Source organism: Filicampus tigris, chromosome 11 (genome assembly GCF_054856515.1).
Source record: "Filicampus tigris isolate MCC_2025a chromosome 11, RoL_Ftig_1.0, whole genome shotgun sequence".
In the NCBI taxonomy this organism is placed as follows: Eukaryota; Metazoa; Chordata; class Actinopteri; order Syngnathiformes; family Syngnathidae; genus Filicampus; species Filicampus tigris.
Window position 1 is genome coordinate 8,121,389 of NC_141227.1, and position 24,775 is coordinate 8,146,163.

The following is a 24,775-nucleotide window of genomic DNA, read 5'->3' on the forward strand; positions in this document are numbered from 1 at the left end:
GCTCGAGCTGACGGCCCAGTCATCTGTCAATAAAACGTACTTAAAATTAATTCCACGATTCCCTAATAGATATATACATCTCTCTCTCTCTCTCTCTCTCTCTCTCTCTCTCTCTCTCTCTCTCTCTCTCTCTCTCTCTCTCTCTCCCTCTCGCTCTCTCGCGCTCTCTCTCGCTCGCTCTTTTTCGTCCTTTGTCACGTGAATGCAGCACAGCAGTGAAGCAATTGGAAGGCACGGTCGCAGTCAGGCTTAGCACGTCCGCCTCACAGTTCAGAGGTCGTGGGTTCGATCCGGCCTCCCTGTGTGGAGTTTGCATGTTCTCCCCGTGCCTGCGTGGATTTTCTCCGGGTACTCCGGTTTCCTCCCACATTCCAAAAACATGCATGGTAAATTGATTGGACTCTCTAAATTGCCCCTAGGTGTGATTGTGAGTGCGGATGTTTGTCTTTGTGTGCCCTGCGATTGGCTGGCAACCAATTCAGGGTGTCCCCCGCCTACTGCCCCAAGACAGCTGGGATAGGCTCCAGCACGTCCCGCGACCCTTGTGAGAAGAAGCGGTATAGATAATGGATGGATGGGCCGCAGTCAGGGACAGTGGGACACAGATAATGGTCAGCTACCCTGCTCCACCAGCCGGGTAACTCTGTGTTACTACTAGGACATACATTGTAAGATCATTTTCAAAACGGAAATCATGCAAACTAAACGAAGAAGTTTGTGTGGAGAAGAAAGGCTCTCCGACCTTCTCCACGGCTTGCCATTGAAAAACACATTGGGATAAATCACTGCGAGGTTTTCAATGTCTTTAACATCATGGCACCAAGGAGGATGCTGCTTTTGAGCACTATACTAGCCTGTTATTAGCAAGGCCTGCAGTACAGGGTAAACACAAGTTTACCAACTTTGCAGAGATACCGTTTATCCACCTCTGTCCAGTTTTTTATTGAAGTACTTGGCTGTATATAGTTAATATAGGATATACTGTATATTTAATAAGCTGGTGGTGTGACTTTTAAAAAAAAACTATTTAGAGAATTTTACAAACCAACGTCAACTTGCATTCAACATGTGTGTAATGTTTATTCTTCTATAAGGTATTCCATATGCGCAAAAGCACCTGTTTTTTTCCTGGAACTCTTGACCCCCAAAATGTCTTTGTACGCTACTGTTAAAGACTCTGCATTTCTAATATTGTTTGGGAGGCTGTTCCATATGGAGGACCAAAACTGCAAAAGTCAAACATAAATATAAGTGAAAATAAAAAAACAAATATAAATATTATAATTGAAATAAATGAAATGTAAATAGTCCCTGATAGTGTAGTGGTACACACGCCTGAGTTGTGTGCGGGCAGCGTGGGATCGATTCCCGCTCAGTGACAGTGTCTATGTGTGCCCTGCAACTGGCTGGCGACCAGTTCGGGGTGTAGTCTGTCTTCGCCCACTGACAGCTGGGATAGGCTCCAGCAACTCCCCGCGACCCTGTATAGGATAAGCGGTTTGGAAGATGACATGACATGACAATGTAAATAAATTGATATTTAACTGGATTTATATATTTATTTATTGTTTTATTTCCACATTTATTTTGCTATTTATTTTTTATTTTTAAAGCCTTATTTATTTTTGCATTTATTTTTACTTTTATTTTGTGTTCTTATTTCCATATATATTTTTTATTTCATTTTTTTCAATTATATTTTTTATTTTCACTTGTATTAATTTATTATTATTATTATTATCATCATCATTATTATTACTATTATTATTATTATTATTATTATTACTATTATTATTATTATTTTATATTTTAACAGAACAAACTTTTTATCCCATACAGAAAAAAACATTTGTATACTTAGTCACCATGTGAAAGGATGGGAAACATTTATTCACATAAATACATCATATCAGGCCTGTACCATTTATGTCAAGAAATTATTTCATCATACGTATTTTATTTGTAATTCCCATGTGTCAAAACAGACGCGAAAATCATCTATGCATCAGTACATCACAAGGGGAAGTTAATGGAAAAAAATGTTTTTTTCAAGAATATGTTCTATGCAAGGCGGCACGGTAGTCGACTGGTTAGCACGCCCGCCTCACAGTTCAGAGGTCGTGGGTTCGATCCCGGCTCCGGCCTCCCTGTGTGGAGTTTGCATGTTCTCCCCGTGCCTGCGTGGGTTTCCTCCGGGTACTCCGGTTTCCTCCCACATTCCAAAAACATGCATGGTAAGTTGATTGGACTCTCTAAATTGCCCCTAGGTGTGATTGTGAGTGCGGATGTTTGTCTCTGTTTGCCCTGCGATTGGCTGGCAACCAGTTCGGGGTGTCCCCCGCCTACTGCCCGAGGACTGCAAACCTGCGACCCTTGTGAGGAGGAGCGGTGTGGATAATGGATGGATGGATGTTCTATGCAAGCCCACTAGTTGAAACAGGGCCTTCTGATAAATACTGCTATTGTGGGGTAAGTGTTACTCCACTCGTTTTTAGCCATCTCTGGAAGCGGTCATTTTGTCTTCTGTCGACTGAAAATGACATCACAACTGCTCACAACGACCAATCACGGCTCAGATTCAGAAAACAGGTCAGCCGTGATTGGTCATTGTGAGCAGTTGTGATGTCATTTTCAGTCGACAGAAGACAAAATGGCCGCCCCCGGAGTTGGCTAAAAAGGATTACATATTGATGATTAATTTATATTCCACAAACGCAAAATGTATCAGAATGCCGTATTTCAACTAGTGAGCCTGCTGGGAACATATTCTTGAAAAAAATATGTTTGGCTTGACTTCCGCTTACAGTTACCTGTAATTACGCACGTGGCCAGTAGCTGGTGCGTGTGCACATAAAGCATCAACAAATGAAATCTTGTCGGAATCAATGTTTGAGATGTTTCGAGGCCTCATGGGAATTCTCGCCATCACTACAACAGAGCCGAAACCGTTCTTTTAGGCTTGAATATGAACAAATGTGAACTACGCACACGGATTGACATGGAACAAACATATGACTTTTTTTTATTATTACAAAATATAGACAACAGAGTAATCAGGCAATCCAATTAACATCTTTTACATACATATACAACAAACATATAACTAAAATATGACAACCGTTGAGTGTTGACGAACGCACTACAATGAGTGTAACATACGGGGATTTTGGAGTCATCCAGAGTTGCCAGATTTTCTGAAACCCCCTTTTGGAAGGGAAAATTTTGTAAGGCACGACTTTCACAGTTGTTTAAAATACGCGTTGTTATTTCGAACTATTCAAATAGCCACATCCTCTGTAACATATGGCGTAAGTATAACTAAGACCAAAACTACTGTGCACTTAAACCGCAAATATTTGAAGAGAGAGAAATACATATATAATATATATATCATTTATGAGATGCCAGGGATTATAATGTTTTTGTTTGTTTGTTTTTAGACTAAGGAAATCTTAGTTTTGGATATTTTAAGCATTTGTGACCACATTGTAGTAATTCAATGTCCTTAATGTGAACCGTTAGTTATTTTTCATGGGGGATGGCCTCTGACGCACTTGGCAACCTTAGCAGGCCGCTCACGAGGTTCTTCCTTTCTCAGCCACCGCTGTCTGCGTGCGTCAACCCGTGGCCTGGATGGACTGGTGGAATCTTTCAAAATTCACATAAGTTCGGCGATTTGAGTAGACAAGCGAGCCATCAACATGCCGGCGTATTTTCAGCGCCCAGAGAATGCTCTGAAACGAGCGAATGGTGAGTGGAAATAGTTTGTCGTGGCTGACGCTGCTGTTATCCTTGAGCTGCCTCGTCACCGAAAGCGGTGCTAATGCTAATGCTAGCTAGTGAATGGCGCGGAGGAAGTCGCAGTGAATGTATCAGCTAGTTTACGATCAAGGCCGCTCCCGTTGATTGAAAAGAATGCAGCACGGAGACCACTTGAAGTTTAACAGTCGAAATGATAGTGTCAAATTGCTCATGTCAATTGTCTCCGTTTTACATATGGTGACGATGTCTACGCTAACGTGTCGCCGCATTGGGCCCAGCTGCTTACCAAGAAATTGTGTTATTTGACGAAAAGTGAAGCAGTTCTGCCCAGATAATTGACTGATTACATGGTATCTTCCTTTTCGTATAATGTACAGAATTTCTGGAAGTTGGCAAGAAGCAACCTGCTTTGGATGTGTTGTACGATGTCATCAAGAGCAAGAAGCATCGAACATGGCAGAAGATCCACGAGCCCATTATGCTCAAATACCTGGAGCTTTGCGTGGATCTTCGCAAGAGCCACCTGGCTAAAGAGGGTCTCTACCAGTACAAAAACATCTGCCAGCAGGTTAGGTTCCTTTGTGTGTCCTCCTGCAATGTCCTCTTGGACAAGATCTTTAGGGGTTAAAGTGTTCTTTTGTTTGTACCATCAGGTGAACATAAAATCACTTGAGGATGTGGTTAGGGCTTACTTGAAGCTGGCGGAGGACAAGACGGAAACGGCGAAAGAGGAGTCTCAGCAGATGGTCCTGGACATCGAGGATCTGGACAACATCCAGACTCCAGAAAGGTGAGAGAGTTTGTATCGGGTGTACTGTAAATGGTGGTTTACTGCTTGTTCTTAAATAGTTAAACGCTTATTGTTTTGGGCTCTGTTGTCAACCTTCAGCGTACTGCTGAGTGCTGTGAGTGGAGAGGACACTCAGGATCGTACCGATCGTCTGCTCCTCACTCCGTGGGTGAAATTTCTGTGGGAGTCCTACCGCCAGTGCCTGGACCTTCTCCGAAACAACTCCAAGGTGGAGCGCCTTTACCATGACATTGCCCAGCAAGGTATTCCTAACATATTTATTTGCAATCGAGCATAATGTTGTTAAGAACATTTACTTGACTTTCGCTTTAAGGCCTTTGTTTTAAGGTCAAATGTTTTGACGCAATCTACATCAAGTGTGTTGTCATTTCTTTTGCAGCATTCAAGTTTTGCCTTCAGTACACCCGAAAGGCAGAGTTTCGCAAGTTGTGTGACAACCTGCGGATGCATCTGGGTCAGATTCAGCGACACCACAACCAGAGCACTGCCATCAACCTGAACAACCCTGAAAGCCAGTCCATGCATCTGGAGACACGCCTGGTGCAGCTTGACAGTGCCATAAGCATGGAGCTCTGGCAGGTCTGTTTCTCACAGTAGAATATACAACTACAACTCATTCACTTCGACTACTGTGAACAATGAAAGGTGGAACACAATCTGTTGTGTTACCTTTGAATGTTTACAATTAAGTAAGTTGCTCCACTCACTGTATAAGTAAGGGCTCCACTCACTGTATATGACAAATATGAGGAAACACTGTGAGGTATATGACGTAGACCACTAATGGTACTTTAAATGTTGTCTAATGTTGCAATTGTTAAGAGAGAGGTGCTATGTAAAACCATTTTGTCTTTCCAGGAAGCATTCAAGGCTGTTGAGGACATCCATGGTCTGTTTGCTCTGTCCAAGAAGCCACCCAAACCCCAGCTAATGGCGAACTATTACAACAAGGTGTCGACTGTGTTTTGGAAGTCCGGAAATGCTCTTTTTCATGCTTGCACCCTACACCGACTTTACCACCTCTCCAGAGAGATGCGCAAGAATCTCACACAAGAGGAGATGCAGAGGTATCTTAGTTTTTATACTCAGGTTTGTATAAGATTTACTCTGTTGAAGACCATTTAATTATAAATCCCTCCTCACTCCACCTTCAGGATGTCTACCAGAGTCCTCCTGGCTACTCTCTCCATTCCCATCACCCCTGAGCGCACAGATATCGCTCGGCTATTGGACATGGATGGCATCATTGTGGAGAAACACCGCCGGCTGGCAACCCTCCTGGGCCTGCAAGCTCCACCAACCCGCCAAAGTCTGATCAATGACATGGTGCGTCATTTGTATAATGTTCTCGAAATGTTTTAGATTCTGGTGAAATTTTTGGTAAGTATGTTTCAGAGTGAATTTGTATTCATTTTCTTTTTTCGTTTCATACAAACTCGTAAAGTGACATTTAGACAAGATTTTGTCAAATAATTGTATTAAGTTTTGTATTTTAGTAACAGTACTTGAAATTAGAGGTGTCAAAATTAATCGATTATAATCGCTGAATAATTTAGGGTCAATGTTTATCTCCAAATGGTCTAAAGCCTCTGATTTTAGCCTCTGAAAAGTAAATCTCTGATTTCTTTAGTCGTTCTTGAAGGGCCGACTGATAATCAAAATTAATAATATATTAGTAATAATAATTGATTAAAATAGTACATTTGCTTTTACTTTGGAGTGCAATGATCAACATCTTTCCCTATTGATAATGGACCAAACCAGTAAATGACTCATCAATTTATAGAACAAAAAAAATAAGTTGGTTCATTGTTTTACAAAAATGATCACTATTTGCAACCATCCAACCATAATTGGCATGTAGTTGAACCCAAAGCCCAGAAGTGTAGCCCTTGGTATTAATCAGTATCCAAGAAAATAGCTCTGTTTCAAAACCTTTGAATACATCACTGCCTCTCGTGTGGTTTTGTTTGCGCATTAAACAATACCAAATAAACAACATAATTGTTTTATTGTTTTTTTAACAATATTTGGAAAAAAGTATATAATACATTTTAATTCAAAATAATGCATTCAATTCATTGATACAGCAATCGATTCTATTAGTATTCGACAGTGAGAGCCCTACTTGAAATCTCAACATAGCCCATATTGTATATGTAAGGGGGAAGCAAATCAGTTTTGTCTTTGTATGTTTTCTACATTACAATATCAAATAATTGGTGAATGCCCCGTGGCGTGTGATATGGTCATATAAAACTATGCCTCTCTAGTTTGTAATCCTTTTGTCTTGGAGGTTTTGAAAGACAACATTTTTAATGTGCCTTCCAGGTCAGATTTAACCTGTTGCAATACGTAGTACCTGACGTGAAAGAACTTCACAACTGGCTCGAAGTTGACTTCCATCCTTTGAAGCTGAGTGGAAGAGTAACCAAGGTAAAACATTTGGGAGCAACAAACTTTGCAATGTAGTTCGCAATGTTAGTTTTTCCCCCAAGCAAAATTTGATCAAACGCATACTGTATGTCTTATTGCTTTTGGAAATTTCCTATTCCCACCCCAAAATCTGCTCTGTTCTATTCCTAGGTGCTGAATTGGGTGAGAGACCAAGGTGAGAAGGAATCTGACCTTCAGCACTATGTTCCTCATCTGCAAAGTAACACCATCTTGCGTCTCCTGCAACAAGTAATTAGAAAAATATTTTGCGTTGAAATGCTTTGATTTTACAAGCACGCCTTTGCCATGGTTGTTTCATATTTTGTGTGCGTTTATATTAGGTCGCACAGATCTACCAGAGCATTGAGTTCAGTCGTTTGGCCTCCCTTGTTCCATTCGTGGATGCCTTCCAGCTGGAGCGCTCCATTGTTGATGCTGCCAGGCACTGTGATCTGCAGGTAAGGTCATGATCCCATCACACACAGGCACACAGGTATGGACTATCGTCATCAAAATCTGTGCTCCCTTATGAAGGTTCGAATTGACCACACCTCTCGGACGTTGAGTTTTGGATCAGACCTGAACTACTCAACTAAGGAGGATGCCCCAGTTGGTCCCTTCTTGCAAAACATGCCGTCTGAGCAAATAAGGAACCAGCTGACTGCTATGTCTGCCTCTTTGGCCAAGGCCATGCAGGTCATCAAACCTGCCTCCACACTGGTGAGCTCAGTCTATTCTCACTTGCCACTTTTTCCTTAGTCACCACAAGGCTCGAAAAAGGCTGTCTCGCATCGTTAATTGCGAGTCTAAATGTGCATTTGACACCTCATTAAAAAAAAAAAAAACACTGACTAGTGAAGCTCAGCATCACAGATTTTTTTCAGGTAATTGAACCACCGAGAAGGTCATAAAAAGCTTCGCTGGGCTAGATGCACGTCAACTATGTGCGTGTAGTGGGATTTTGAGGAAAGCTTCGTGCTGCTTACGCCACAGCGCCTATTTAGCTAACAACGCCCTCTAGCTGGCCTCTACTACAGCTAAACACAAAGTGGAGTCGCTCCTAAATCGGTCATCTTCGCCTCCATGGCAGAGAATAAGCAACACTTCTGACAAGTATTGTCATGAAGGGATGACGAAAGACGAAGAAGCGTTGCTAATAATCAGAGGTGGGCATTCCGTCTATGTGATGGACTGGTCCGTCTGTCCGTCAGTGATGGACACCCGTTTTGCCGACGGTTGACGAACGATGGGAAAATGTTCAAATAGACAGATTAAGCATAGACGGAAACCACTTTATCCCTGCTCTAGTGGTAGAAACGCGGTAATGCGCTTCATAAAACCTTTGATCAGGTCTCTGGGATTAACCAGTGTAAAATTGCTCTTCAAATTGAGAAAGTTGCTCCTCAAATTAAGTAATTGAATAACAAAACTACTCAGCAAAAAAAAACTTATTTTCAGCCTTTTATCATTCGGGTTTCAGGATATGACTGATTCACAATTTTTTTGACAATAAGAAATTCTCACAAATGTTGCTATAAAAAAAAAAGAAAATCTTTACTAAATGACCTTGGATACCGTCACATTTAGAGAGATTTGGCATCATTCCTCGTAACTCTTAAATAGGTTTTAAATTCTTCAATACAAAATGTTAACTCACCATACTTTTCTCTTTTAGCAAGAGCGTGAGGAGCAGAGCCAGCAGGCCATAGCTGCTTACCTGAAAAATGCCCGCAAAGATCATCAGCGTATCCTGGCTCGCAGACAGACCATAGAAGAACGCAAGGAGCGCCTGGAAAGCCTAAACATACAACGTGAGAAGGAAGAAATAGAGCAGCGGGAAGCTGAGATGCAGAAGGTCCGCAAGGCAGAGGAGGAGCGCCTGCGCCAGGAGGCTAAAGAGAGGGAGAAGGAGCGCATTATGCAAGAGCATGAGCAGATCAAGAAAAAGACGGTGCGAGAGCGTCTGGAGCAAATTAAGAAGACTGAACTGGGAGCAAAGGCCTTCAAAGATATTGACATTGAGGTAAAGTCTAACCCCTACAACCCTGTTGGTTCATATGTTTCATCTCCGTATTGCAGCAATGTGTCATAGTTGTGGCTAAGATGTATTAGCATACCTTTTGTCATGGTGCAGGACCTGGAGGAGCTGGATCCTGACTTCATCATGGCCAAGCAAGTGGAGCAGCTGGAGAAAGAGAAGAAGGAACTTCAAGAGCGCCTGAAGAACCAGGAGAAGAAGGTAACGCCAAGATGGTGACGTCACTCATCTCTGTACTGGACTCACTGTCTCTCCCTCCGCAGATTGACTACTTTGAGAGGGCCAAACGACTTGAGGAAATTCCTCTTATCAAAAAGGCATATGAGGAGCAGCGTATCAAGGACATGGAACTGTGGGAGCTTCAGGAGGAAGAGCGGGTTTGTTGGAAATTATCTTCGGAAAATGAACTATTGTACACACATTAAGTCCCTTCCAGATTTTACAAACTTATTTTGCTGTTGCAGATCAGTAACATGAAAGTAGAACGGGAGAAGGCCTTGGAACACAAGAAGCGCATGTCCCGCATGATGGAGGACAAGGAAAACTTTTTATCCAAAATAACTGCTGCTCGTAGCTTCATTTATGAGGTGAGAGAGGGTAGAGCCTGTATCTGTTTACTCGTAGCATAATTTAAGCACACGTTTGTGATCTTGGATTTTTCTTTTTGTAGGAGAAACTGAAGGCATTCGAGGAGCGCCTGTTGGAGGAAAGGAAGACTCGTCTGGAGGAAAGGAAGAGGCAGCGTAAAGAAGACAGACGTAAAGCTTTCTACCTCCAGAAAGAGGAAGAAGAACAGCGTATCCACGAGGAACAACTCAAGAAAGGTAATGAACATTTATGCACTTCGCCTCACAAAGCAGAGGTCCTACTAATTGGCTGGTCAATCTGTTAATAAGCTAACGGAAAAAAAATTGTTTTGCTTGTTTACTAATTGAAGCCATTCTGTTTTGTTAACATGGTAGTAGTGTGTCAAAAGTGTGTTGAACTTGAAACTCATGATGTGCATTTGTTAAAAGGCGAATGTTTTTTTGTTGTTTTAACTAAGACTAAATTAAAGCCTTTTTGAGTTTATGTTGACTAAAACTGGATGCTGATTTTGTCTCAGAACGTGAGGAGCGTGAGCGCATTGAACAGGAGCAACGAGAGGAGGAAGAGCGAGAGTACCAGGAGCGGCTGCGTAAACTTGAAGAGCAGGAAAGGAAGCAACGTGCTCGTCAGCAGGAGATCGAAGAGCGCGAGCGCCGACGTGAAGAGGAGAGACGCACAAACCCCGATGAGAAAGCTAAGGTTCATCTCAACTTGTCTCCATCATGTGTTCGCCAGTTATTCCAGTTGATTGTGGGGATGTGTTCCAAATCTCCCTGCAATAAGTGAAAATCTACTTTGAGAGGCAGTATGCAAACATTCTTAGCGTTTTACCCATCCCACACGCTTAGCAATATAGCGGGGGTTTATTGTACATCTTTATTGTGAAGTAAAAAAGTTTGTATTGTTCTAAACAGGATTGGGGTGAGAAAGAGGAGGGAGGATGGCGGAAGCGCACTGAAGGGGAATCAGAGTGGCGTCGTCCTGTGCCCGACAGGTGTGTTTGCTGCATACTCATTGCTTGTGGTAGTCTGTGCTCTTCTAAGACTTGGGCTGTCTCTCTAGGGAATGGAGGCAAGAGGGTCGTGATGAAGATAAGGAGGAGAGAGATTCTTATAAACGAGGAGAGGGTCTACGTAGGGGCGGAGATGACAGAGGACCACGTAGAGGCTATGATGATGATCGAGGTTCACGTCGGGGTGGAGATGACGACCGTCCATCCCGCAGAGGGATGGATGATGACCGAGGTCCACGCAGAGGTTTTGATGACGATCGCGGCCCCCGTCGTGGCTTTGATGACGATCGCGGCCCCCGGCGTGGCTTTGATGACGATCGCGGCCCCCGGCGTGGCTTTGATGATGATCGCGGCCCCCGGCGTGGCTTTGATGACGATCGCGGTCCCCGGCGTGGCTTTGATGACGACCGCGGTCCACGTAGAGGCATGGATGACTGGGGAGCCAGAAGAGGAGGCGATGACGACAGGGGAGGAAGAAGAGACGATGGTCCGCGTCGCGATCATGATCGCGATGACCCAGCACCCTGGAAGCCACTCAGTAGACCGGGTAAGCATTCAGCCATTGAGTCATCTAGTAAATGGGGACTGAAGTTCAAATCAGAGAGCAGTTTAGTTTAAGAGATGCAGTAAATAACAAGTTGGTTTGTGACTACTCAGAAAAGGCAGCATTGAATGCCATTTAACTGTCAAGATATAACATGAAGCAATTTGAGAGTTGGATGTCACTCCTCACAAATGAGCAAAAAACAGCAATAGGACTTTTCTAAGCAGAAAGCACATTTATGCACATCCCCTTTGTCAATTTGGTGTTTTTTTTTCTTCTGGATCTGATTGGTTAAAAATTGATTTGTTAGGGTTAATTTGTAGCGGGCTCTCTAGAACTACTTGGGAACATAGCTCGAGAAATATTTATTTTCTTACCAGGACTAATGTGTGTGCAAAGTTTCATGTTTTTTCCAAGGTTTAGCCGCTCAGAAACAGCTTTAATTTTCATTCTATACAGCGCATTGCCACGGCAAAGTGTACGACGAAATAACTTGTTTAGATGAAGCACGCTAAGTTTGACGACGATTTGATAAATTCTCTAGGAGGAGTTTGTTAAAGTAGGACCTCTATAAAAGGCCCACAATATATTATAAGTAAATTCAAAATGGATTTCCTGTCAGGTTTAGCATATGGCTCAAGAAGACTTTTTCATAGGTCGTGCGCTGTAACATATGCCTCTCAATTTGCCTAGATCTCAGTGAAACGTACAACGCAGAATACTTCGTTAAGAAGGAATTATGAAATGCAAAATTTGATGCTCCGCCCCCGTCGTATAGTATGTCGAAAACGTAAAATATTTTTCCCTGTTGTTGCTCCCAGTGTTGAGATGGTACAACCCAAATTAGAAATCAGTTGGGATAACCGTGAAGGACAAGGGGGCAGAGGTATGACCTAGGGGTGGGCGATATGGGCAAAAAAAAAAAAAAAAAAAAAACTAACGATAATTTGATGGTATTCTACAAAAAATATTTAAAATCTGCACTTGCTTCACAGACCAATTGTGGATAGACACTGTTTGTGAACATCTCTTTTAAATTGCTAAATACAGTTTCTGCAAAACATAATGATATTCTACAACATTAACAATAAAGAACAAAAAAATATGTATAGACTTACATTGATTTTTGGGAATATTTATGTCATTTAAATGTCTCTGCTGTTAATTCCATAATGATGACATTTTGAGCTACAGTAAGTACTGGTGTACCACTGCCAACTACTAGAGCAATCAGAATGAGAAAAAGGTGAATTTGATATGTGACGAAGTGTCACCCAGCGAGAGAAAAAGACGTCATGACAAACATAACGTTATAACAAAACTGCAATTTACAGATAAGTGCATTTTCCCCACTCATTCATTGCTGTGATATGTAGACTTGTGACGGTATTCATGTTTGGCTGTATTCTGGTGTCACACTAATAAGCCGTCATAGTTTGTGCAACAACATGCCTCGGGAATACAGGCTAGTTATGAATGAAGCGGACTACAAGCGAGTAAACTGAATGTTAACCGATCATCCAGGATGTCACGTTTGACTTGCTCGCTAAAGTACTGAGTGTGTGTGCGTGTGTGCGTGAGTGCGGGTGTTTATATTTGTTGGTTCAACTCAGCGACTGTTTTCTAAGTGTGTGTGTTTAGCGTGCTTGCGCGGTTGCCACGGTTTCCTCGTAATCCATATGGCTCGTGGTGCAACAGAATGGCTCTTCACGGTGGCCGTTTTGGCACATCTAACAATGTTATTCCCACCGACGTCAGTCCTGTCAACCCCAAACCATTTACAGACTACGGACGGCGTGGACTCGCGCCTCGCTATGAATTGGATCCCCGCCCGACACTCTGTTTGAAACAGCTCCGCTGCAGTGCGAACAGAGTCACGTGACCGGGTCCTTCCCCTTGATTCGGCGAATGATTATCACTTCCTCCTCCTCTGCCGTCAATGCACACTGATTTTCAACATTTCCTCATACTTTGCGGCCGTCAACTGACTTGCGTCGTTATGCTTTTAGAGGCAGTATCAATCCTCGATCATGTAAAATGACACATTGTGAAAGCAAAATTGACGATCGCCCACCTCTAGTATGACCCCTGTAAATGTGCAAAAATGGGCTAAAGTTCCACTTTCAAATAATCATAACTCATTTCCTATACATGTTAGGGTACCATGTATGTATGTTAGGGTGCATACCAAAGTCTTATTTGTATGTCTGAGGGTGCTACATGTGCCTCCCAGTTTTTGTAGCCATAGATCAAACTTACCGGAGCAGGGTACGGATAAACCACTCTAGGAGGCTCTACCGTCCCATTGTTTTGTAATTGTGTATGGCAACTTTAAAATATACAAATTTTCGCCAGGCCCGATGTGTACGCAATGTTTGGTGCGTTTTCGGTCACGATTATTTCCTCAAAAATGCAAGTCTTTACGGAGAAGAATAAGAATTTCTATGAAAACTATAGGGTCCTTGCAGCGTTCACTGCTCAGGCACTAAAAATGCTCAAGTTTGCCTTGTGGCTAAGACTATTCAAGACAGCAGCAACAATTGAATATGCTATTCATGACGGAGCACACAGCCAAGTGGTGAAGCCATCTTCAAAATAAAATCTGTCGATTGTCGTTTTCTTCCAAATAACACTGTTGCCAGCATTTTCCTTTACGTAGGAGCCATTCTGAAAGCTTACAGTACCCAATTGCAATAATTTTTGTGCTAATTGTGCTTTTTTGTTTTTATTTTGTATGAACATTTTGTGCATAACCTGATTTGTTTGTCTAGCTGGTGGTTGATAACCTGCGCTTTCACTTTACTTGATTTTTGGTCAAATGACGAGCTAGGGGCTCATGTCGTAGGTGGTTGGCGTGAGCGGGAAAAGGCTAGGGAGGAGAGCTGGGGCCCTCCTCGTGGCGGTACCAATGACGACCAAGATGACGACGAGAGAGAGGAACGAACCAGTGACCGCTTCAGAGACCGTCAAAGGTGGGTCTGACAGAATGAAGACAGTATTGTATGGTTGTGTGGATTGCCACTTCATTTAATGTGTGTGTTTCCAGAGAGGACAATGGCTGGAGAAGATCAGAAGAAGCAAGAGGTGGTTGGAGAGATTCTCGCAGAGAGGACACTGACCGTCGCGGTGAGCGTGATGATCGCCGCGGTGAACGTGACGATCGCCCACGTGACAGAGAACGCCGTGATGATCATCAGAGAGCCCCACCAAGAGAACTCAATGATGGTAAAGCGTGCCTGTACTTGCGCTCTCATCGCATCACAATATTAGCTCCATGTGTACAGCAGTGCCAACAAATAAAACAGCGCCAATATATAGGAGATAAGGGTAAAATGGCTGAAATTATAGGCTCAATCAGTCCGTTTGAAAGTGATGCGCATCACTTTTTTACATTTTGGCGAGAATGACTGCAAGCTTTGCAATTTCATTCTTGGATACATTATAAATTATGAATATAGTTATGTGTTGGTGTAACACATGTATGCGTACTGTATGGCTTGGTGGTGGCCATTAAAAATGTAAAAAAAATTCTAAAACAAAAAATGGAGCACAGTTCTGGTTCCCAGGTGGTGAGGAATTTCTCCCAAAATAAATTAAAGCCTTTTGTTCCTCAACCCCTCCAAGGGTGGCAAGTATGTGGTCATTTTACTCTTTTTCCTGTGTAGAGTAGGCGTATACTTGGAAGAGTATACTTCATACTTGAAGTGGTAGTGAATCTGTCACAATGTTGTAAAAAATCTCAGCAGCTCATTTTGCAAGCCTTTCACCATTTTCTTTCGAAACCAAAACTACATAAATGTGAAACTGGAACCATGTCACTAGTCAGTTTACATTGAGGCATTTTTCTGGTCATTCATATAGAAATGATTCAGAAGGAAGTTCTCTGGCCCCCTGTTTACATGTGATGTGATCTTTTACAGTGTGCCACTTTAAATGCCCCACTCTGTTGATTAGCTCACGACGACGTCACTAAAGACGTCAAGAAAGAGTACCACCCCTGCAAATCCAAATCAAATTCCATTCAGATTTGGCCCTTTTATTCCGATCGAGGTGTTATATGGAGTAATTTCATTCCATTTGGTCATTCGGATTATTTGTATTCAGAATACATGGCTCCATGTAAACCCAGCTTCTGTCTTCTTTTGACCTATGTCATGTAAAACTGAGAGAAAAATGCATTTTTATTAGTATGCGAGCCACACCTCCAACAGCAGCCAGTAGGTGGCGTCATGTACCTTTGTACTTAGTGCCTCTGCTTCACTCCAACTGAGTGTGGATAAACGGATTACTTTATAGACCTCATTTCTAATGAGCAGTCTTATTTCTGCAGGAGGTACCTGGCGTCGTGGCGGTGAAGAAAGGCGTGAGGAACACGACAAGCCCAGAGAGCGCGAGCAAGACAAAGATGCTGAGGGAGAGAAGAACTGGCGTTCTGACAAAGACGCTCGTCGCACAAAGAACGAGACCGATGATGATGGCTGGACCACCGTCCGCCGCTGAGTGCCAACATCGTTGACGTGGCTCCAAAAATGATGGGAAGACGGATTAGCCTTCAGTAACTGATCCCTCATTTAGCTGAATTAAAGCTTTCGATACTCTCTGTGTATTGTTAATTTTCTTTTTTTTTTCCTGGGGATGGCTATTCCTTTTACTCCTAGTTAACTTCCAGCATTTCTGAAAACTTGAGGCTTCAAGCAAACAATCGCCGTAGACATGACCACCACCAGTGGATGGGAGCATTATCTATAATGTTATCAATATATCAACCTCAACTCTCAATGCAAACTCAGTGAATCACCAACTGCCTCTTTTAAACTGTTAACTTTCACATTGATGTTGTATGATGCCACTCTTACACAAAGGTCAAGCGCTTGAGTAATCGACTCTGATTATTAACATGTTAAACGAGTGAAATATCCATTTTGAAGTGTATTCTTGGAATATTAAATTTCTCATCTGAGTTTCTGCTTCTCTCACTGCAGTGACAATGCTGTTTGCATGTGACAGATAAAGTCTTTATTAAAAATGTTCGACCTCCACTTGTATACTCTTTGTCAAAATACGCTAGTTGAATATTGACACGTCATTGTGTGACCATCTAAATATCAAGCCTTCGCGAGGAGAAATGGGACAGTGTTGTGACTTGCTGGTGCCAGAGCTAATGGGCAACAAAGACAACAAATATCAAGTCTGCACATATTTTCAACGACTTTCCCACCCCCATGCAGATAACTCAGAACCAGTCTTTTTCAGACCCATTGCGAAATGACACATATGTCATTGGCATCAATGGCAATTGATCGGCAGTTAACTCATTGTTGCAGGGATTCTGAAAATGTACTGGTTGAGCGCCACCTTCAGGCACACTGCCCGATGTATGCAAAAATACCACTTTGTAAACTCACCTGTGGAGTAGTCTGTCATTGGCCTAATAGCTCAGTTGCCAAATCGTGGCTGAACGTTTTAATGAAAAAAGTAAATACCTGTTTTTTGCAAACCTTTTTTTTGGTGTTATCGATACTCCATTGGCTTAATTGACACTATTAACAGTATAATACATTATGTATCCAACATTATTAAGATTATAATAGTATCATTGTGTTGCTAAGAATGTTTTTTGTTTTGTTTTCCGAGAAGGTTCACACACGACTTGAGAAGCTGTGCTATTCGTCTCACAATTTTAAACTTTTCTCTTTGTATACAGCCGTTAGAGGTCACTAAAGCTCCACGTAGCGCAGCGGGACTTTTCACATGGCAATTGCAGGCTAAAGCCAGCATTGTATCGCGGGAATATATTCAATTTCATCCTAAGCTTTGTATAACCCAATAATATACCAAAACATGAGCGATATAAAATAAAACGCTTACTTAACTATTAACTATGCATTAATTTGCGTTTAATACTAGACTAAGATAAGACGTAATTTAATGGTCTTCACAGATGAAATCCAGGTGTTACAGAAGTTTGAATAATTAAACAAAAAAATCATTGTACTACATGTGTATTTCACTCCGAACTAATATTAAGGCACCAAAATAAAATTGCCCACGTGAGCAAATGAATGTCATTTTGTAAAAACTTTCAAAAAAAGAAAAAAAATGAAATTGTAAGACACTTATTAGTCATTTTTTTTCCTGTGTTGAGCTTATTGACACATGGACACGATGATAAAGTGTGTATTGTATTTTTCCAGAGACGCTGGACATTATCAAAGATTTTCTTCAAAGGGCCAAATAGCATTTTTTTTATATGGATATGTAAAAAGCTAGTCTTTGTATGTTGAGAGGCGAAAAATATCAACTTGGATTAAAAAAAAAAGTAAATGTAGTCTATGTATAACCATTGATGGGCCTATACAATATAAAAAATGCAAAATGGTATTTGTTCCCATATAATTCTGAAAGACTGAATTTACATTTATTTACATCAGAGAATGATTCTGAACGAGCAATTCCCCCGCTTGTTTTCAGCGAATAGCGACTGCCTGCAGTATAGCCTCCTCTACTTTTTAAATACAGTCCCACAATGGGATCAATGAGCCCAACTAAAACAATTCGTGGAAAAACATAATTGGCAGACGAATTAAGGCCGACCAGTGTAATTAGTCGATCCCCGAAAATCGGAATATAACGGTCGTTTCCAGTGCGGACGTGTCAGAGGCCTTCCGGTGCCTGAGCTCCGTGCGTGAGTTGCGCGCGCTGGCGTGCGTACCCGCACGCGCGCGCACGGCGGGGGTGCAGTTCAGCGGACGAATCGTGTCGGCGTTGCGTTCGAGTCCGCCTCTCTGAGCTCAGGCCGCTTTGCCATTGACGCACTTTAAAGCGCCTTGCTCCTTCTCCACCTTAAGGCGAGCGGCAGAAGCGGCGGCCAATCAGCATGCCATTAGAGGCTTCACAGGAAGCTGTTTATGGGAGTGCAGCGCTAATTAGCCTCATGAACTAACACATCTGCCCGCACCGAGTCACCGAGGAAAACGATCACATCCATGGATTAGTCTGGGAGCGCACGGACGCTTTTGATTTGACGTCCTTCTCCGGTGTCCACCGCGCCTAGGTGCGTGCTGCGCTTTTGCTGAACTTCTTCGCCGCACGCAACAACTTTCGCCTCTTTCCCAACTCTGGAGTATTTTCCGCGATAACTTCCACTGAAACTGGGGAACCCGGACCATCGCGCCATGTTTCAACCCACACCCAAGAGGTGTTTTACGATAGAGTCTTTGGTGGCCAAGGATAATCCGATACCGGCGTCCCGCTCGGAGGAGCCCATCAGGCCGGCGGCTCTCAGCTATGCAAACTCGGGCCAGATGAACCCCTTCCTCAACGGCTTTCACTCCGGCGCCAGGGGCGTCTACTCGAACCCGGACTTGGTGTTCGCCGAGACGGTCTCGCATCCCCCCAACTCGGCGGTCCCGGTGCATCCGGTGGCCCCGCCGCACGCCCTGGCCGCTCATCCGCTCTCGTCCCCTCATAGTCCGCACCCTCTTTTTGGCAGCCAGCAAAGGGACCCCTCCACATTCTACCCCTGGTTATTACACAGATATAGATACTTGGGACACAGATTTCAAGGTAGGTTTTCGGCTCACTTTTACGCATGGAAAGCTCACAAAGTTTTTGCTGAGAGAGCAAGGAGGGAAGAAATTTAAAGCAACATTGCTTCAAAATCGCTCACCGCAATTCTATGTGGCGTTAATAATTCAAACCATTGATTCGTTTAAACATTATATTAAATTATGTCTTCTTCAAAAAAATGGTAATGATGTCGTGTTTTGTTGCGCATTGTGAAAAATGTTCGGACTGCAGCAGGCTGCAACCTTCTTGCACACAATGACACTTAATTTTTATTTTGATTACATTTAGAGTCTTACTCGTGTTATTTTTATTCATTGCATTTAAATTCATTTTAAAAAAAAATAATTTTGCAGGTGGCATGCCTTTAATTTAGTGTCGTTCTGTTTGTCTTTGAAAAAACGCCTCGACCCTCGCACATTGTGCTGTATTTTTGCGCTATCATGAAAATATTTGTATTCAAATTAAGGCGACAAAATTGTGTAATTACTTTAATTAAAATGGACACTTATTTCTATTTTTTATTTGTATCTTTTTTTAAGACGATGAATGGAATTAAATTAAGCAATTGCTTCGTTTTGTTTATGACATGCGGAAAATGTGACATGACAATAGACGGCAGTAGCACAATCATTTTTCGTCCTAAAATTTCTAACCCCCCTCTCAACGCTTGCAGGCCTGCCGTGCAGCAACCTTACGGTGTATCATTTAAAAGCAACCCAACAGCGTCAATTTCTTTTTTTTGCCTCTTCTTCTTCTTGTTGGGCTTCAGGTAACGAAACGAGTCCCGAGAGCTTCCTTTTGCACAACGCGCTGGCCCGAAAGCCCAAACGAATCAGGACGGCTTTCTCCCCATCGCAACTCCTGCGGCTTGAGCACGCCTTTGAGAAAAATCATTACGTGGTGGGTGCAGAGAGGAAACAGCTCGCGCACAGCCTTAGCCTCACAGAAACTCAGGTAAGACAACAATTTTTGGATTTTTATATATTTGGACAGTTGACCATATTGTCTAAGTTTAGACGGGCGTGTTCTTATAATTTATTTTGAAAACAGTACTCTCCATGCGTGATCTTTAGTTTTCTCCAATATTTGCTCTTACATATATATATATATATATATATATATATATATATATATATATATATATATATATATATATATATATATATATATAGTGATATTGATATATAGTGATATTGATATATAGTGATATTTAAAAATAAATATTGATGTCCAAAAATAAAATGCATTTGCGGAACATGTTTTTTTATTTTATTTTACCTTTTAAATTGTCCTTAAATTGTGTTGTGGTGCATACAAGGTAATATCTGATCCCCCCGCCCCCTCATTGTACAAGCTTCCCTCATTTTCGGAGGGGTTGCATGACTTTTGTTTCAAGGGGGACACTGAGGATGTTGCCTTTCAAAATGGAGGCTCGCTGAAGGAGTTAACCATTTTGTGGGCTCAGCCTTACAAAGAAGGTGGCGGCCTCGGTGGGTCGCGCTGCCATATTTGCCACATTGTTCGAGCCCGTCGGCCCAAATGAAGCATCACGCCGTTCAATTAGCACACTGAGAGCTTATTAAATGCACCTCACTTGCCTTTCAAGGGAGTGACAAAGCTGCGTGGGCCGGACAATATATCGATTTAGATGTTGTTAATTCCCCACGGTACCACCGATCAGCACGATGAGTGGATTTAGAGGAGCGTGTTAAATGTGTCGCATAACGGAAATCCTTCTTTCTACTCGATGTTTTGATTTTATTTTATCAGACAGATATAAATAGTGCCGGTCTTAATGTGCAGATAACTGACGCTGTGTCACCATGGCCTCTTTTATAGGATACGCTCTAAATTAATATTGCATTTTAAAATAACAGCTTTAGTTTCATCATTGGTTTCGATACGTAATACAATTTGAATTCATACTGACAAATATGCAATGTCGATATATTCACAATTTCATTTTCAGCATGTTTTGTCAATGCAGGCCTGTGCGTATTTACGCCAAGTTTTGCGCATCTATGTTTGGTGGTACTGATTCATTTTTTCCCTCCCCACCGTAGGTAAAAGTGTGGTTTCAGAACCGAAGGACAAAGTTCAAGAGACAGAAGCTGGAGGAGGAGGGCTCCGAGTCGCAGCAAAAGAAGAAGGGCTCCCATCACATAAACCGCTGGAGGCTGGCCACCAAGCAGTCCAGCCCGGAGGAAATCGATGTGACTTCGGACGATTAAAACGAGACTCAAATGTGCTTCTGAGCGGAGGAGGACACGAATACAGGATACCGTGGGAAGACAGTGGGGTCAAATAACCCGATGTCACATTTCACATCCCCGATGGGCAGCTGAGGGCGACGGAAGGCCGGCTGCTGCGTGGCCCAGCTGTCACCCTGCTGCGGCTCCGTCAGTCCAAAAGAACCAGGAACATGGTACTGACAGATTGTGTGTCACCACACGCCACCTCCTGAAATATTCCTTTTTTTCCGTTCTCCAATTCATATTGAACGGTTGCACTTCTATTTTTTCCACTCAAGATACCAAAACTGCTTTTTAAAAAGAACTTGAATTGCATGGTAGCTGTTTTAATTTGACACAATCAAAAGGAAGACAAAACAAAGTTTTATTTAACTCTATTTTCTAACAGAGAGGTGTTGTACTTCTTTTTCAAATTGTGTGCAGTCTTTAATTCATAATTCTCGTGTAAAAGTGATTGTGAAAACATATGAAGTAGCAGTGCTTTATCGTGGGTTTTTTTTCCAAGAAAAAAAAAAAGCAAAAACTGGTTTTCTAGAGAGAAAAAAAGAGAATTTAAGGGAAGGTATCAGGACATTCCTTGAACCTCTAAAGCTTTACCAGTGTGTGGTTGTGCTTGGCCCCACGCAGCCTTCTGTCAGGACGTGAGCCTCCACTCAAAGATGCCACAAGGACTAAAATGAATTACAGACAAAAAAAAAAACAAAAAAAAAAACTCCAAGCACTGAGCGTATTCCATGTACAGAAAAAAAGTTATTGTTATTGTTTCTGTTAAACCCTCTTTTACAGAATGTAAATAATTTTGTGTATGTGTTAAGTTTGCTACAATTTTAACACAAAGTATACTTCCAAGAAGTATGTAATTGTCAATATTTTGTCAATAAAGTTTTATCAATATGTCGCGCGCTGTAAAAGTACGCAGGCCTTTATTTTCAAAGCATGTCACAATTTATAGCCATTGCCGTTTTTTTGTGCATTGAAAAAAAAAAGCAAATGAAGGGCTAATAATTTGCGCTCAATTCAGCATTTGTTTCTCCCATGGTTGTGTGCAGCAGCTCCAAAGAGTCTCGCCAAGCTTTTGTGAAAGTGCAAATCAGTTTGGGCAATTATCATGCGAGTAATATGAGGGGGTGGGGTGGGGTGGAAGGGTAAGCATTGCCCAGTGGTCCACTTTAATCTCTTAATCCGGATCCAAGGGGGCTTGGTTGGACATAATTTAGCACAATCTGACTAGCCCTCGCGACGCGATAAGGGAAGGTTGCAATGTGCCGCAAAATGGGATCTTTGTCTCAATCTTGATGTGTTGCTGCTACAACCGCAACATTACCACTTTTTCGGAGCATATCCACTTTAAAGCATCGTAAAAACGAAAGTCATTTTTTTCTGTTAATGTACTTATTTTCCAATGTTTTTTGTAACACGCAATTCTTAATCGGTCCATTTGATTATAACAGCAATAAAAATCTTTAGAGAATACCATTAGCGTTGGGGGGGGGGGGGGGGGACCTAAAAGCTTTATTACAAACCCAGCTTTGAAATAGGGGGGATTAGAGGACTGAAAGGGTCCCACAATAGTTAGAAGAAAAGGTTTCATGCTAATGAGGTTAATGCCCTTTGTATCTCCGGACTCCACAACTTCATTACTCCTATCTCGGGCAACACCGAGCGGCTCAGAGCCTCACAATCCACTCGAGCTTTTCCCCTCCCTGCCTATAAAGACGGATTTGATAGCGGTCCTGTTCAAACTAGATAATTATATCTTTTCAAGTTGGAATTAAGATAAAGAAAGTGCAGTGGAGGCGGTGAGCCTTGATCCGCCACAAACAAAATTTGGCGCACCCTCTGTGCGCCTGTGTGGACACACAGGAGACAGGACAGAGTCTCATTAGAGCCTGCCACCATTTGATAAATTTAATGCATATGTTTTAACCTGCAAATCCCTCTATTCAACCCCTTTTTACGATTAATTCCTTAAAAAAATAACTAAAACATCCCAATACCAGGGAACACAAGTCCGTGACAAAATGCTATATTATATTATATGTCATGTCATGTCATGTCATGTCATGTCATCTTCCAAACCGCTTATCCTATATAGGGTCGCGGGGAGTTGCTGGAGCCTATCCCAGCCGTCAATGGGCGAAGGCAGACTACACCCCGAACTGGTCGCCAGCCAGTCGCAGGGCACACATAGACACTGTCACTGAGCGGGAATCGATCCCACGCTGCCCGCACACAACTCAGGCGTGTGTACCACTACACTATCAGCGGACATTATATTATATTATATTATATTATATTATATTATATTATATTATATTATATTATATTATCCGTCCGTTTTCTGGGCTGCTTATCCTCAAATTTATGAGCTTTATTAGATTATTTTACAGTATATCCTATTCTGTTATATCATATCGTATTATATTAGTGTTGAACAAAATTTGATATTTACTTGAAAGAAAAACAGTCAAGTGTTTTTCACCCAGAAATGTTTAGTAAATTTTACAACGAGTTTTTGAGTATTGCGTATCAAAAAACCAAGTCACTGAGGGTTGAACAGCTAACCCCCAACCTTCATTTTGTGAGACAGCCGCTGCACCAACTGAGCCATACCAGTTATGTATATTATATTACTGGTGTCTCCAAAATGAGACCCCAAAAACTGGGAGGTTAGAATATTATACTAGAGAAGGCATAGCAGGTGGAAAAATGGCCGTCTCCTATTTAAAGGTTGGCTCGGTCCTCAACCCTTGAGTGACTTTAAAAAAAAAAAACTAATACTATACAAGGGATATGTGAATATAGATATAAATCTATTTTTTTCTCCAATGTATTTAATAGTATGCGTTTTCATGAAGTGAAATACCAACCTAAAATACACGCTGAAATGATTGTACTATATTGGGTAAACCCTACAGATCAACTAATCAAAAATAAGTATTTATCATAAAAATCCTTAAATACCCACAATCTTCAATGTATATTCATTATAACAAATACCTAACCATAAAAATGCAGTAAATAAAATTCTGTTTAGTGTGTTATTTAAAAGGCCCCTTTTTTCAGTAGTTTAATGCAAGCGCAATATGGGATTAAAATTTGCGTAAACGAATATTGCGTCGACTATTCCAAATATTGTGCACTCCTCACACATCATCTCCAGTCCTCCTCGCGTTGATTATGATATCCCGTGTGTACTCCGCACAATTTGCAGCATTAAACATTTAGTGTGCAATGTGAAATAATTATCCTTCAGTGAAAAGAGTATAGTTGCTCCTATCAAGTGACCCCCACTGACCCAAAACCTCTAATCTGCAATTAGTAGCTCTAATGACGTCCGGTGACAGCACCAATGTGAATGGAGGCTGCATGAGGGAGGGGAACACACTGGACAGGTTCAATGCCGGCGCTCATATTAAACAAAAGCAAAAAACAACAAATTGTGTTGAAATCATTTCAAGTGCATTTCATTTATTTTGAATTTTTGACGCGTGGAAATTAGCCATGGCTGGATTATCCTTGGCACCCAGTAGGCCGCAGCACGTCCGCGGACCGGCGTCACGACTAACTTGAGCTGCCCCGTTTCCCAAATTGCCACTGAAATGGATCCATGAAACGAGAGAATGGACCCCACACAATTCTCCTCGACCTTGACATAAGGCGCAGCGATAAATATACACGACAAATGAGCAATTACAATCAGCCTTTAAACATCTTGCATCAGAATGAATTAAACATAGCAGTTTCAGTTTCCTTTTTTATT

General features: G+C 42.0%; 2 protein-coding genes across 3 annotated transcripts; both read left to right on the top strand.

Annotated features, from left to right (window-relative positions):
* Positions 1-3,556: 3,556 nt before the first annotated feature.
* Positions 3,557-16,230, top strand: eif3a (eukaryotic translation initiation factor 3 subunit A). Of its 2 annotated transcripts, none has more exons than XM_086045207.1 (22): positions 3,557-3,750; positions 4,140-4,330; positions 4,416-4,552; positions 4,652-4,815; positions 4,953-5,152; positions 5,432-5,640; positions 5,728-5,899; positions 6,905-7,009; positions 7,160-7,258; positions 7,351-7,467; positions 7,544-7,729; positions 8,685-9,032; positions 9,144-9,248; positions 9,311-9,424; positions 9,512-9,634; positions 9,718-9,871; positions 10,153-10,334; positions 10,550-10,629; positions 10,698-11,194; positions 14,022-14,163; positions 14,238-14,416; positions 15,522-16,230. In XM_086045207.1, exons 1-22 carry the CDS (start codon positions 3,702-3,704, stop codon positions 15,689-15,691), a joined length of 3,723 nt encoding a protein of 1,240 aa, XP_085901333.1. In that variant the 5' UTR covers positions 3,557-3,701; the 3' UTR covers positions 15,692-16,230. The 2 variants fall into 2 exon arrangements, with proteins under 2 accessions (XP_085901333.1, XP_085901336.1); XM_086045210.1 differs by having other exon boundaries at positions 14,037-14,163.
* A 1,717-nt stretch (positions 16,231-17,947) lies between these two features.
* Positions 17,948-21,926, top strand: emx2 (empty spiracles homeobox 2). The gene is made up of 3 exons (XM_086045083.1): positions 17,948-18,757; positions 19,530-19,714; positions 20,824-21,926. Exons 1-3 carry the CDS (start codon positions 18,367-18,369, stop codon positions 20,989-20,991), a joined length of 744 nt encoding a protein of 247 aa, XP_085901209.1. The 5' UTR covers positions 17,948-18,366; the 3' UTR covers positions 20,992-21,926.
* Positions 21,927-24,775: the final 2,849 nt, after the last annotated feature.

Coding starts and splice junctions, on each gene's coding strand:
- emx2 (XM_086045083.1), top strand. CDS start 18,367: ATGTTTCAACCCACACCCAAGAGGTGTTTTACGATAGAGTCTTTGGTG. Junction 18,758..19,529: donor CTTGGGACACAGATTTCAAG/GTAGGTTTTCGG, acceptor GTTGGGCTTCAG/GTAACGAAACGAGTCCCGAG. Junction 19,715..20,823: donor TTAGCCTCACAGAAACTCAG/GTAAGACAACAA, acceptor TCCCCACCGTAG/GTAAAAGTGTGGTTTCAGAA.
- eif3a (XM_086045207.1), top strand. CDS start 3,702: ATGCCGGCGTATTTTCAGCGCCCAGAGAATGCTCTGAAACGAGCGAAT. Junction 3,751..4,139: donor TGCTCTGAAACGAGCGAATG/GTGAGTGGAAAT, acceptor TATAATGTACAG/AATTTCTGGAAGTTGGCAAG. Junction 9,033..9,143: donor TCAAAGATATTGACATTGAG/GTAAAGTCTAAC, acceptor GTCATGGTGCAG/GACCTGGAGGAGCTGGATCC.